Source organism: Leucopleurus acutus, assembly GCF_964270905.1.
Source record: "Leucopleurus acutus genome assembly, chromosome: X".
Classification (NCBI taxonomy): domain Eukaryota; kingdom Metazoa; phylum Chordata; class Mammalia; order Artiodactyla; family Delphinidae; genus Leucopleurus; species Leucopleurus acutus.
This window is the reverse complement of record NC_139148.1, coordinates 15,044,664-15,057,244: the sequence shown is the minus strand read 5'-3', so window position 1 is coordinate 15,057,244 and position 12,581 is coordinate 15,044,664. Positions and strand designations below refer to the sequence as shown.

Sequence of the window (12,581 nt, the reverse complement as noted above, 5' to 3'; positions counted from 1 at the left end):
TCCCTAAATATACCCTGCTTAGGGGTCATAGCACTTCTGCCAAACAGGCCTAGGTAGAGGTTGTCTGGAACTCTCCCACCAAAAAGGGCCATCAGAAAGCAACCTACAGTAATGTACGGTATGGTGACTCTAGTCAATAATGCTCTATTATATATTGAAAGTTGCTAAGAGAGTACATTTTAAAAGCTCTCACCACACACACACAAAATTGTAACTATGTGAATGGATGCATGTGTTAACTAACACTGTGGTAATCATTTTGCAATATATGCATATAAGAAATCATTATACTGTACACCTTAAACTTATATAATGTTATATGTTAACTATATTTTAATAAAGCTGGAAAAAATTTTGAAAGTGAAATCAACATACAGCAATAATCTGTAAATCTCTTTTTCTGATACATATAATAACTAAATCAGTATGATTCTAGGACCCTATAATAGAGAGATGTATAAGATAACAGACAGCCCGGGAATATGCCCTATTACACATTTTTAAATGAATATATTATGAAGGAGGCACTACAAAACATGGTGAAAAGATACATTATGAAATAAATGTCATGGGGAAGATGTGGTTAACTACTTGGACATTTTCTTCGTAGGTGTGTTTTTTAATTATTCTCAACCACTAGGCATCAAATTTTCCTTTTTTAGTTTAATATCAAAAATTCAAAATTTATGAAATGTTAAAACTTTTAGAAGTCAAATCATAAAAAATCTAGAAAAATAGCCATGGTAATCCACATTTTAAATATTTCAGGGCCTTCTAAGTTTAAAAGCCAAGGATTCACAAAGAAAAAGATATTTAGACTTGAAAAGAAAGATAATTTAAATAATTAATGGATGAAAATTTCCTAAACCTGACAAAAATATCAACTTAGATATAACAGAAGCTCAGCAAACCCCACACAGGATAAATAAAAATGAAACCTCATCAAGGCATATTATGGTTGAATGCTATTTTCCAAGGTCACTTAGGTTATTTTGTTTCTTCCCCACCTCCTTTGGGTGATGGTTATTCATTTGTAATACAATTAAGTTCATTTGTCACAGTGTGTATTCTACTTGGGAATCACATTCTCTCTCTCTTCCTATTTTTAATTAATTGTTATTATTTTTTTTAGGGATGTGAAACATTATCATGGTTCTAAGAGTCAGAACTACAAAAAGGTATTCTCAGAGATGTGTCACTTTCCCCTTATTTCTCCTACCCAAACCCCATTCTCCCCATTCTTTCTGCCCTGCTCCCACCCATCCCTCCATTTCCTGTAGGTAAATAATGCCATTAGTTTCTGATTTACCCTGTAGGTTTCTCCTGTATTTATTTTTGCACAAATGAGCACACATAGACACACACACATGCGCGCACACTCTTATCAGGCAAGGGTTTCTTAAGCAGGATACAGAAAGCACTAACCGTAAAAGAAAAAACTTGTACTACATTAAAATCAAGAATGTCTACTCACGGGCTTCCCTGGTGGCGCAGTGGTTGAGAGTCCACCTGCCAATGCAGGGGACACGGGTTCATGCCCCAGTCCGAGAAGATCCCACATGCCGCGGAGCGGCTGGGCCCGTGAGCCATGGCCGCTGGGCCTGCGCGTCCGGAGCCTGTGCTCCACAACTGGAGAGGCCACAACAGTGAGAGGCCCGCGTACCACAAAAAAAAAAAAAAAAAGAATGTCTACTCACCAAAAGACATCATTTAAAGATTAAAGACTAGGGGGATAGATAAAAGCCAAAGACTAGGAACAGATATTTGCAATAAATTTATCTAACAAAGATTCACATTCTCATATTTAGAATACCTACAGAACTCTTAGAAATTGGTAAGAAAAAGGCAGATACCCAATAGAAAAATGGGCAAAAGACCTGAACAGGCACTTTGCCATATGGGATGTCCACGTGACTGCTGAACATTCAAACAGGTGAGCAACTTCTCTGCTCACCAGGGGAATGCAAATTAAAGCAGAAATGTGATACCACTACATACTCACCAGAATGAATAAAATGAAAAGGACTGATAATTTCAAGTGTTGGCAAAGATACTGAACAATTGGAACTCTCATACACTGTTGGCAGTATAACTTGGTACAACAATTTTGTAAAACTGTTTATCAGTACCTAATAAAGCTAACCATATGCATGCCCTATAACTCCAAACTTCCTTTCCTGGGTTGTGGTACATCTTTATAATAATGGTCCCCAACGAATCATGTCTCCTTGTATTCATATCCCTTTACAAGATAATGCTGCTGCTACTGCTCCCTGCAAGAGATGGATCTTTCCTAACCCCTTTGAATCTGCACCTAGCCTTGTGACTTGCTTTGACCAATAGGATATGGCAGAACTGATTTTGTGTGAGTTCCAGAGCAAAGGCCTAAAGAGGCCTTGTGGCTTCTGCCTTTGCCCTCTTGGGATCTAGCTGCCATGTAAAGAAGTCCAGGATATCCTGTTGGACAGAGAGGCTGCATGAGGAGAACTGAGGTACCCAAGTTCACAGCCCACACCAAAGTCCCAAACATGTAAGAAAACCATTTGGACCTCCCTCTCCAGCCCAGCTAAGTTGAGTGAGCCCAACTGACAGCACGTACAACAAAGACAAGCCATCCCCACTGAGCCCTTCAAATGCCTGACCCACAGAATCACAAGCAATAAAATGGTTGTTGTTTTAAAGCACTAAATTTTGGGGTGGTTTATTATACAGCAATAGATAACTGAAAATGAGCATATAGCAAAAGAAAAGAATATATATGTTCACTAAAAAGGACAAGTACAAGAATGTGCATAGTAGTACCATTTAAATTACCAAAACTGAAAACAACTCAAATGTCCATAACAATAGAATGGATAAACTTTGGTATATTCATAAAATTAAATATTATTCAGCAATAAGAATGACCAAATGGATGACTCTCACAAATATAAAGTTGAGTAAAAGAAGCAAAACTGTATGTTTTCATTTATACAGAGAAGTTCAAAAACAAGCAAAACTAAACTAGGAGGTAGAAGTCAGGAAAGTAGTGAGGAGGGTGCAGGGATTGGGTAGTGAGTGGCGGAGAACAGGAGGGGGCTTCTGTGGCTATGATAATGTTTTATTTCTTGTTCTGGGTGCATGTTACAAGGCTGAGTTTACTCTGAGAAAATTTATTAAGTCATATACTTATCATTTGTGTACTTTCCTATAATTTGTATACTTTTCTTCCAGAAAAGTTTACATAAGAATTTTAAACCACTGTCTCCTTCTCTGATAAAAATTTTAAAATATTTTTAAATCACTTGTATAATTTTTTTAAGCAGATTTTTAAAAATATAGAGCCTAAGTAAATACCTTTGCACTGGAACCCAGCCATCTGTGGCTATGAATATCCATAAGTGATTCTGATGCATAGCTCAGATTAAAATATTAGGTCATTAGCAGAAAGAGGGCTGTTTCATTTCATTATTATTATATTTCCTCTCAGAAATATTTTTGCCAAAGAACATGAAGCACAAACAACTGTCTTCAAATTGTAATTAGCTAAAAGAAAAAAAATGGCAAAATACCTACTTCCCACCCACTCCCCACTCCTCAGGTTTGGCTATTCCACCTTTCAGAAACCTTCTACAGATCATTAAATGCTTTAATTAGTTTCACACATATGTACTTAGCTCAGAGCATACCATTAAAACACCCTTCTTTCACCACTTTGAAGGATGCTCACTAGATTAAAAGATGCTTTAGATGCCATACACATTTTTAACTAGAGCAAAAATAGTTGGCCCAAATTAAAGAAAAATGAGCTTCTAAGTCAAGTGCCTACCTTGAAGATAACAACAGGCAGATCTTAATTTGCAGAGAAATACATGACTTGTGAATAACTATAATTTTTTTTTTTTGGGCTGTGCCAAGTGGCATGTGAGATCTTAGTTCCCTGACCAGGGACTGAAGCCATGCCCCCTGCAGTGGAAGCACTGAGTCCTAACCACTGGACCGCCAGGGAAGTTCCTCAATAACTATCATTTTAAAATCATTTTGAATCACACCTATATTGTCTGTATCTGAAATGATTTATTCAGTCATTTCAGAATGACTAAATAAATGATAGATAAATACACAGCCTGACAGACAGCTAGCTAGCTATGGAGAAAACAGAGACATGATGGTGCCAACTGTGTTTAATCCCCCACCCAGATCTGTTTCATGAAATAGTCAAGATATTTTGATCTCTCAGCACAAAAGTTCTGTAGATTAAAAATAAGATCCTCTTTACTAAGCTACTATTGTACATTAGTAGGTTGTGGTTCAGAGAAGGTATTCAACATACTAATGTAAAATGAAATCTAATTCAGTTTATTTATTTATTTATTTATTTTTTGCGGTACGTGGGCCTCTCACTGTTGTGGCCTCTCCCGTTGCGGAGCACAGGCTCCAGACGCGCAGACTCAGCGGCCATGGCTCACAGGCCCAGCCGCTCTGCGGCACGTGGGATCCTCCCAGACCGGGGCGCGAACCTGTGTCCCCTGCATCAGCAGGCGGACTCTCAACCACTGCGCCACCATGGCAGCCCTAATTCAGTTTTTTGAAAATGAAAAAATTAAATGGTCAATTAGTTAACAGCAATCAAGGATGGAAAAAGCCAGTTAAACTGTTTTCACCAGTTGCTTGGTGTCACACAGACAAGACAGATGGGCATCTTTTTAATTTCTTAGTGTTCTCTCATCTTCAGTTTACATTCCTTGATGAGACAATTCAATATTTAATGACTCCTTTTCAAAAGACTAAACTTTTTACTTACCTGGATCTTCCTCAAGTAGACGTGTATAGTTTTCCAACATGAAGGAGAAGAAGTTCGATAGCTGGACAAAATAAAAATACATTGATCAATTAATGAATCCCAAACAGGTACTGTTGGTATTCCACGCAAGTCCCCTTTACTCCTCTGAAGGTTCTCATCTCCCAGCTGCCATAGATGGTAATGGGTATCGCTTCTACCTGCCCGCCTCCTCCCCAGGATTGCCCTTGGCAGATGGGCAGCAGCTCCCCCAGAGTCGCTTAGGATATCAGATACCCCTCCCTCCTGGGGGGATGCCCATAGAAAAAGACTAACTGAAGCAAGAGTATCACAGCCCAGACACCCACCTCTCTTGCCACTGGGTGGGACAAACTGACGCATTTCACACTTCAGAGCTCCCAGTGGGATCAGACTTCTCCAGAAAACATATTTTTGCCTAGCTTCTTCCCTGTCCTATCTTGCTTTCCTCACTCCCTTATAGGTGTTTCCTGAGAATACTCTCTCAGGAAGTCACTTGTACCAGAAGCCCCTATCTCAGACTCTGCTTCTAGGAAACCCACTTAAGACAGCTGCTAGATTTTTTTCATTATGATCTCTTCTATTTCTTTCGGTGGTGAGAATAAGGGATATTCTTAAATGCCAAATATATTTGGTAAATGAAGGAAGGAAGGGAGGGAGGAAGGGAAAGATGGAAATCTACCAGTATTCCAACCATCACCTAGATACTGCCTCTATGCCCACCAATTATCTGCAAAGACCTGCATGTATACAGGACAAATAACTTCCAAGCCCTGTCTCCCGTGAAGAGTGAACACTAAGGAACCTTATCAATCTGGGAGTAGATCTGGCAGTTGAGGGAAGGAAGACCTTCCATACAAATATATCAAAATCTATGATTTTAACGCTGTTGATGGATTTGTCAACTAAGAGTCAACAGAAATCACAATGAGATACCACTTCACACACACTAGGATGACTATCATCAAAAAAGACAAATAATAACAAATGTTGGCAAAGATGTGGCAAAATTAAAGCCATCATACACTGCTGGTGGGAATGCAAAATGGTACAGCTGCTTTGGAAAACAGTTTAGCAATTACTCAAAAAGTTAAACACAGACTTACTCGATGACCCAGCAATTCCACTCCTAGGTATATACCCAAGAGAACTGAACAAATATGTTCACAGAAAAACTTGCACACAATTATTCATAGCAGCATTATTCATAACAGCCAAAAAAGTGGAAGCAACCCAAATGAGTTATCCACTGAGGAAAGGATAAACAAAATGTGCTATATCTATACAAGGGAATAATATTCAAAAATAAAGAGGAATGAACTATTGACACATGCTACAACATGGATGAACCTTGAAGACAATATGCTAAATGAAAGAAGCCAGTCACAAAGGATCGCATATTGTGTGATTCCGTTTATTTGAAATGGCCAGAACAGTCAAATCCATAAAGACAAAAGCAGATTAGTAGTTGCCAGGGGCTGGGCAGAGGGTGGGAATGGGGAGTGAGTGCTAATCAGTATAGAGGTGATTTTTTTCCTTCTTTGGTTGGGGGGTGATGAAAATGTTCTAAAATATATTGTGGTGATGATTGCACAACTTTGTGAATAAACAAAAGGCCACTGAATTTTCTACTTCATTATTCTTTTTTGAATTTTATTTTATTTTTTATACAGCAGGTTCTTATTAGTCATCAATTTTATAAACATCAGTGTATCCATGTCAATCCCAATCGCCCACTTCATACTACCACCACCCCGAGGCCTTCCCCCCTTGGTGTCCATACGTTTGTTCTCTACATCTGAATCTCAATTTCTGCCCTGCAAAATGGTTCATCTGTACCATTTTTCTAGGTTCCACATATATGCGTTAATATACGATATTTGTTTTTCTCTTTCTGACTTACTTCACTCTGTATGACAGTCTCTAGATCTATCCACGTCTCAACAAACGACCCAATTTCGTTCCTTTTTATGGCTGAGTAATATTCCATTGTATATATGTACCACTACTTCTTTATCCATTTGTCTGTCGATGGGCATTTAGGTTGCTTCCGTGACCTGGCTATTGTAAATAGTGCTGCAATGAACACTGGGGTGCATGTGTCTTTTCGAATTATGGTTTTCTCTGGGTATATGCCCAGTAGTGGGATTGCTGGATCATATGGTAATTCTATTTTTACTTTTTTAAGGAACTTCCATACTGTTCTCCATAGGGGCTACATAGGTTGACAATGCCACCAACAGCGCAAGACAGTTCCCTTTTCTCCACACCCTCTCCAGCATTTGTTGTTTGTAGATTTTCTGATGATGCCCATTCTAACTGGTGTGAGGTGATACCTCATTGTAGTTTCGATATGCATTTCTCTAATAATTAGTGAGGTTGAGCAGCTTTTCATGTGCTTCTTGGCCATCTGTATGTCTTCTTTGGAGAAATGTCTATTTAGGTCTTCTGCCCATTTTCGGATTGTGTTGTTTGTTTCTTTAATTTTGAGCTGCATGAGCTGTTTATATATTTTGGAGATTAATCCTTTGGCCACTGATTCATTTGCAAATATTTTCTCCCATTCTGAGGGTTGTCTTTTTGTCTTGTTTATGGTTTCCTTTGCTGTGCAAAAGCTTTTAAGTTTCATTAGGTCCCATTTGTTTATTTTTGTTTTTATTTCCATTACTCTAGGAGGTGGATCAAAAAAGATCTTGCTGTGATTTATGTCAAACAGTGTTCTTCCTATGTTTTCCTCGAAGAGTTTTATAGTGTCCGGTCTTACATTTAGGTCTCAAATCCATTTTGAGTTTTTTTTGTGTGTATAGTGTTAGGGAGTGCTCTAATTTCATCCTTTTACATATAGCTGTCCAGTTTTCCCAGCACCACTTATTGAAGAGACTGTCTTTTCTCCATTGTATATCCTTGTCTCCTTTGTCATAGATTAGTTGACCATAGATGCGTGGGTTTACCTCTGGGCCTTCTATCTTCTTCCATTGATCTATGTTTCTGTTTTTGTGCCAGTACCATATTGTCTTCATTACTGTAGCTTTATAGTATAGTCTGAAGTCAGGGAGTCTGATTCCTCCAGCTCCATTTTTCTCCCTCAAGACTGCTTTGGCTATTTGGGGCCTTTTGTGTCTCCATACAAATTTTAAGATTTTTTGTTCTAGTTCCGTAAAAAATGCCATTGGTAATTTGATAGGGATTGCATTGAATCGCTAGGTAGCTTTGGGTAGTATAGTCATTTCCACAATATTGATTCTTCTAATCCAAGAACATGGTATATCTCTCCATCTGTTGGTATCATCTTTAATTTCTTTTATCAGTGTCTTATAGTTTTCTGCATACAGGTCTTTTGTCTCCCTAGGAAAGTTTATTCCTAGGCATTTTATTCTTTTTGTTGCAGTGGTAAATGGGAGTGTTTCCTTAATTTCCCTTTCAGATTTTTCATCATTAGTGTATAGGAATGCAAGAGATTTCTGTGCATTAATTTTGTATCCTGCAACTTTACCAAATGCATTGATTAGCTCTAGTAGTTTTCTGGTGGCATCTTTAGGATTCTCTATGTATAGTATCATGTCATCTGCAGTGACAGTTTTACTTCTTCTTTTCCAATTTGTATTCCTTTTATTTCTTCTTCTTCTCTGATTGCTGTGGCTAGGACTTCCAAAACTATGTGGAATAATAGTGGTGAGAGTGGACATTCTTGTCTTGTTCCTGATCTTAGAGGAGATGCTTTCAGTTTTTCACCATTGAGAATGATGTTTCCTGTGGGTTTGTCATATATGCCCTTTATTATGTTGAGGTAAGTTCCCTCTATGCCCACTTTCTGGAGAGTTTTTGTCATAAATGAGTGTTGCATTTTGTCAAAAGCTTTTTCTGCATGTATTGAGACGGTCATATGGTTTTTATTCTTCTATTTGTTAATAGGGTGTATCACATTCATTGATTTGCATATATTGAAGAATCCTTGCATCCCTGGGATAAATTCCACTTGATCATGGTAAATGATCCTTTTAATGTGTTGTTGGATTCTGTTTGCCAGTATTTTGTTGAGGATTTTTACATCTATATTCATCAGTGATATTGGTCAGTAATTTTCTTTTGTTGTAGTCTCTTTGTCTGGTTTTGGTATCAGGGTGAGGGTGGCCTCATAGAATGAGTTTGGAAGTGTTCCTTCCCCTGAAATTTTTTGGAAGAGTTTGAGAAGGATGGTGTTACATCTTCTCTAAATGTTTGATAGAATTCACCTGTGAAGCCATCTGGTCCTGGACTTTTGTTTGTTGGAAGATTTTTTTTTTTTTTTTTGGCAGTACGCGGGCCTCTCACTGTTCTGGCCTCTCCCATTGCGGAGCACAGGCTTGGGACGCGCAGGCTCAGCAGCCATGGCTCATGGGCCGAGCCGCTCCGCGGCATGTGGGATCCTCCCGGACAAGAGCACGAACCCGTATCCCCTGCATCGGCAGGCGGACTCTCAACCACTGCACCACCAGGGAAGCCCCGTTGGAAGATTTTTAATCACAGTTTCAATTTCATTACTTGTGATTGGTCTGTTTATGTTTTCTATTTCTTCCTGGTTCAGTCTTGGAAGGTTATACCTTTCTAAGAATTTGTCCGTTTCTTCCAGGTTGTCCATTTTTTTGGCATAGAGTTGCTGGTAGTAGTCTCTTAGGATGCTTTGTATTTCTGTGGTGTCTGTTGTAACTTCTCCTTTTTCATTTCTAATTTTATTGATTTGAGTCCTCTCCCTCTTTTTCTTGATGAATCTTGCTAATAGTTTACCAATTTTGCTTATCTTCTCAAAGAACCAGATTTTAGTTTTATTGATGCTTGCTACTGTTTTCTTTGTTTCTATTTCATTTATTTCTGGTCTGATCTTTATGATTTCTTTCCTTCTGCTAACTTTGATTTTGTTTGTTCTTCTTTCTCTAGTTCCTTTAGGTGTAAGGTTAGATTGTTTATTTGAGATTTTTCTTGTTTCTTGAGGTAGGCTTGTATAGCTATAAACATCCCGCTTAGAACTGCTTTTGCTGCATCCCACAGGTTTTGGATTGTTGTGTTTTCATTGTCATTTGTCTCTAGGTATTTTTTGATTTCCTCTTTGATTTCTTCAGTGATCTCTTGGTTATTTAGTAATGTAGTGTTTAGTCTCCACGTGTTTGTGTTTTTTACGTTTTTCCCTTGTAATTCATTTCTAATCTCATAGCGTTGTGGTCAGAAAAGATTCTTGGTATGATTTGAATTTTCTTAAATTTACTGAGGCTTGATTTGTGACCCAAGATGTGATCTATCCTGGGGAATGTTCCGTGCACACTTGAGAAGAACATGTAATCCCCTGTTTTTAGATGGAATGTCCTATAAATATCAATTAAATCTATCTGGTCTATTGTTTCATTTAAAGCTTCTGTTTTCTTATTTATTTCCATTTTGGATGATCTGTCCATTGGTGTAAGTGAGGTATTAAAAGTCCCCTACTATTATTGTGTTACTGTCCATTTCCTCTTTTAGAGCTGTTACCAGTTGCCTTATGTATTGAGGTGCTCCTATGTTGGGCACATATATATTTATAATTGTTATATCTTCTTCTTGGATTGATCCCTTTGATCATTACATAGTGTCCTTCCTTGTCTCTTGCAACATTCTTTATTTTAAAGTCTATTTTATCTGATATGAGTATTGCTACTCCAGCTTTCTTTTGATTTCCATTTGCATGGAATATCTTTTTCCATCCTCTCACTTTCAGTCTGTATGTGTCCCTAAGTCTGAAGTGGGTCTCTTATAGACAGCATATATATGGGTCTTGTTTTTGTATCCATTCAGCAAGCCTGTGTCTTTTGGTTGGAGCGTTTAATCCATTCACGTTTAAGGTAATTATGGATATGTATGTTCCTATGACCATTTTCTTAATTGTTTGGGGTTTGTTTTTGTAGGTCCTTTTCTTCTCTTGTGTTTCCCACTTAGAGAAGTTCCTTTAGCATTTGTTGTAGAGCTGGTTTGGTGGTGCTGAATTCTCCTTGCTTTTGCTTGTCTGTAAAGCTATTGATTTCTCCATCAAATCTGAATGAGATCCTTGCTGGGTAGAGTAATCTTGGTTGTAGGTTCTTCCCTTTCATCATGTTAAGTATATCATGCCACTCCCTTCTGGCTTGTAGAGTTTCTGCTGAGAGATCAGCTGTTAACCTTATGGGAGTTCCCTTGTATGTTATTTGTTGTTTTTCCCTTGCTGCTTTCAATAATTTTTCTTTGTCTTTAATTTTTGCCAATTTGATTACTATGTGTCTCGGCGTGTTTCTCCTTGGGTTTATCCTGTATGGGACTCTCTGCACTTCCTGGACTTGGGTGGCTATTTCTTCTCCCATGTTAGGGAAGTTTTCGACTATAATCTCTTCAAATATTTTCTCTGGTCCTTTATCTCTCTCTTCGCCTTCTGGGACCCCTATAATGTGAATGTTGTTGCCTTTAATGTTGTCCCAGAGGTCTCTTAGGCAGTCTTCATTTCTTTTCATTCTTTTTTCTTTATTCTGTTCTGCAGCAGTGAAATCCACCATTCTGTCTTCCAGGTCACTTATCCGTTCTTCTGCCTCAGTTATTCTGGTATTGATTCCTTCTAGTGTAGTTTTCATTTCAGTTATTGTATTGTTCATCTCCGTTTGTTTGTTCTTTAATTCTTCTAGGTCTTGGTTAAACATTTCTTACATCTTCTCAATCTTTGCCTCCATTCTTTTTCCAAGGTCCTGGGTCATCTTCACTATCATTATTCTGAATTCTTTTTCTGGAAGGTTGCCTATCTCCACTTCATTTAGTTGTTTTTCTGGGGTTTTATCTTGTTCCTTCATCTGGTACTTAGCCCTCTATCTTTTCATCTTGTCTTTCTGTGAAAGGAACTGCAGGACTGTAGTTCTTCTTGCTTCTGCTGTCTGCCCTCTGGTGGGTGAGGCTATCTAAGAGGCTTGTGCAAGCTTCCTGATGGGAGGGACTGGTGGTGGGTAGAGCTGACTGTTGCTCTGGTGGGTAGAGCTCAGTAAAACTTTAATCCGCTTGACTGCTGATGGGTGGGGCTGAGTTCCCTCCCTGTTGGTTGTTTGGCCTACGGCGACCCAACACTGGAGCCTACCCGGGCTCTTTGGTGGGGCTAATGGCGGACTCTGGGAGGGCTCATGCCAAGGAGTACTTCCCAGGACTTCTGCTGCCAGTGTCCTTGTCGCCACAGTGAGCCACAGCCACCCCCCGCCTCTGCAGGAGACCCTCCAACACTAGCAGGTATGTCTGGTTCAGGCTCCTATGTGGTCACTGCTCCTTCCCTTGGGTCCCACTGCACACACTACTTCCTGTGTGCCCTCCAAGAGTGGAGTCTCTGTTTCCCCCAGTCCTGTCGAAGTCCTGCAGTCAAATCCCACGAGCCTTCAAAGTCTGATTCTCTAGGAATTCCTCCTCCTGTTGCCGGACCCCCAGGTTGGGAAGCCTGACGTGGGGCTCAGAACCTTCACCCCAATTGGTGGACCTCTGTGGTGTAAGTGTTCTCCAGTCTGTGAGTCACCCACCCAGCAGTTATGGGATTACATTTCGCTGTGATTGCGCCCCTCCTACCGTCTCATTGTGGCTTCTCCTTTGTCTTTGGATGTGGGGTAGCTTTTTCGGTGAGTTCCAGTGTCTTCCTGTCAATGATTGTCCAGCAGCTACTTGTGATTCTGGTGTTCTCACAAGAGGGAGTGAGAGCATGTCCTTCTACTCCACTATCTTGGTTCAGGCTCGAATTTTCTACTTTAAATGGGTGAATTGTATCCCAATAAATTTGTTATTA

The 12,581-nt window shown here is 39.2% G+C and overlaps 1 protein-coding gene across 1 annotated transcript in view; it reads right to left on the bottom strand.

Annotated features, from left to right (window-relative positions):
• The window catches only part of PPEF1 (protein phosphatase with EF-hand domain 1), a gene marked incomplete at both ends in the record, with an annotated part of 123,834 nt that overhangs the window by 71,906 nt on the left and 39,347 nt on the right, over positions 1 to 12,581 (bottom strand). Inside the window, one exon of the mRNA XM_082864221.1 lies at positions 4,784 to 4,844. Coding sequence (XP_082720347.1) covers positions 4,784 to 4,844 — 61 coding nt within the window. The remainder of the gene's footprint in view (positions 1 to 4,783; positions 4,845 to 12,581) is intronic.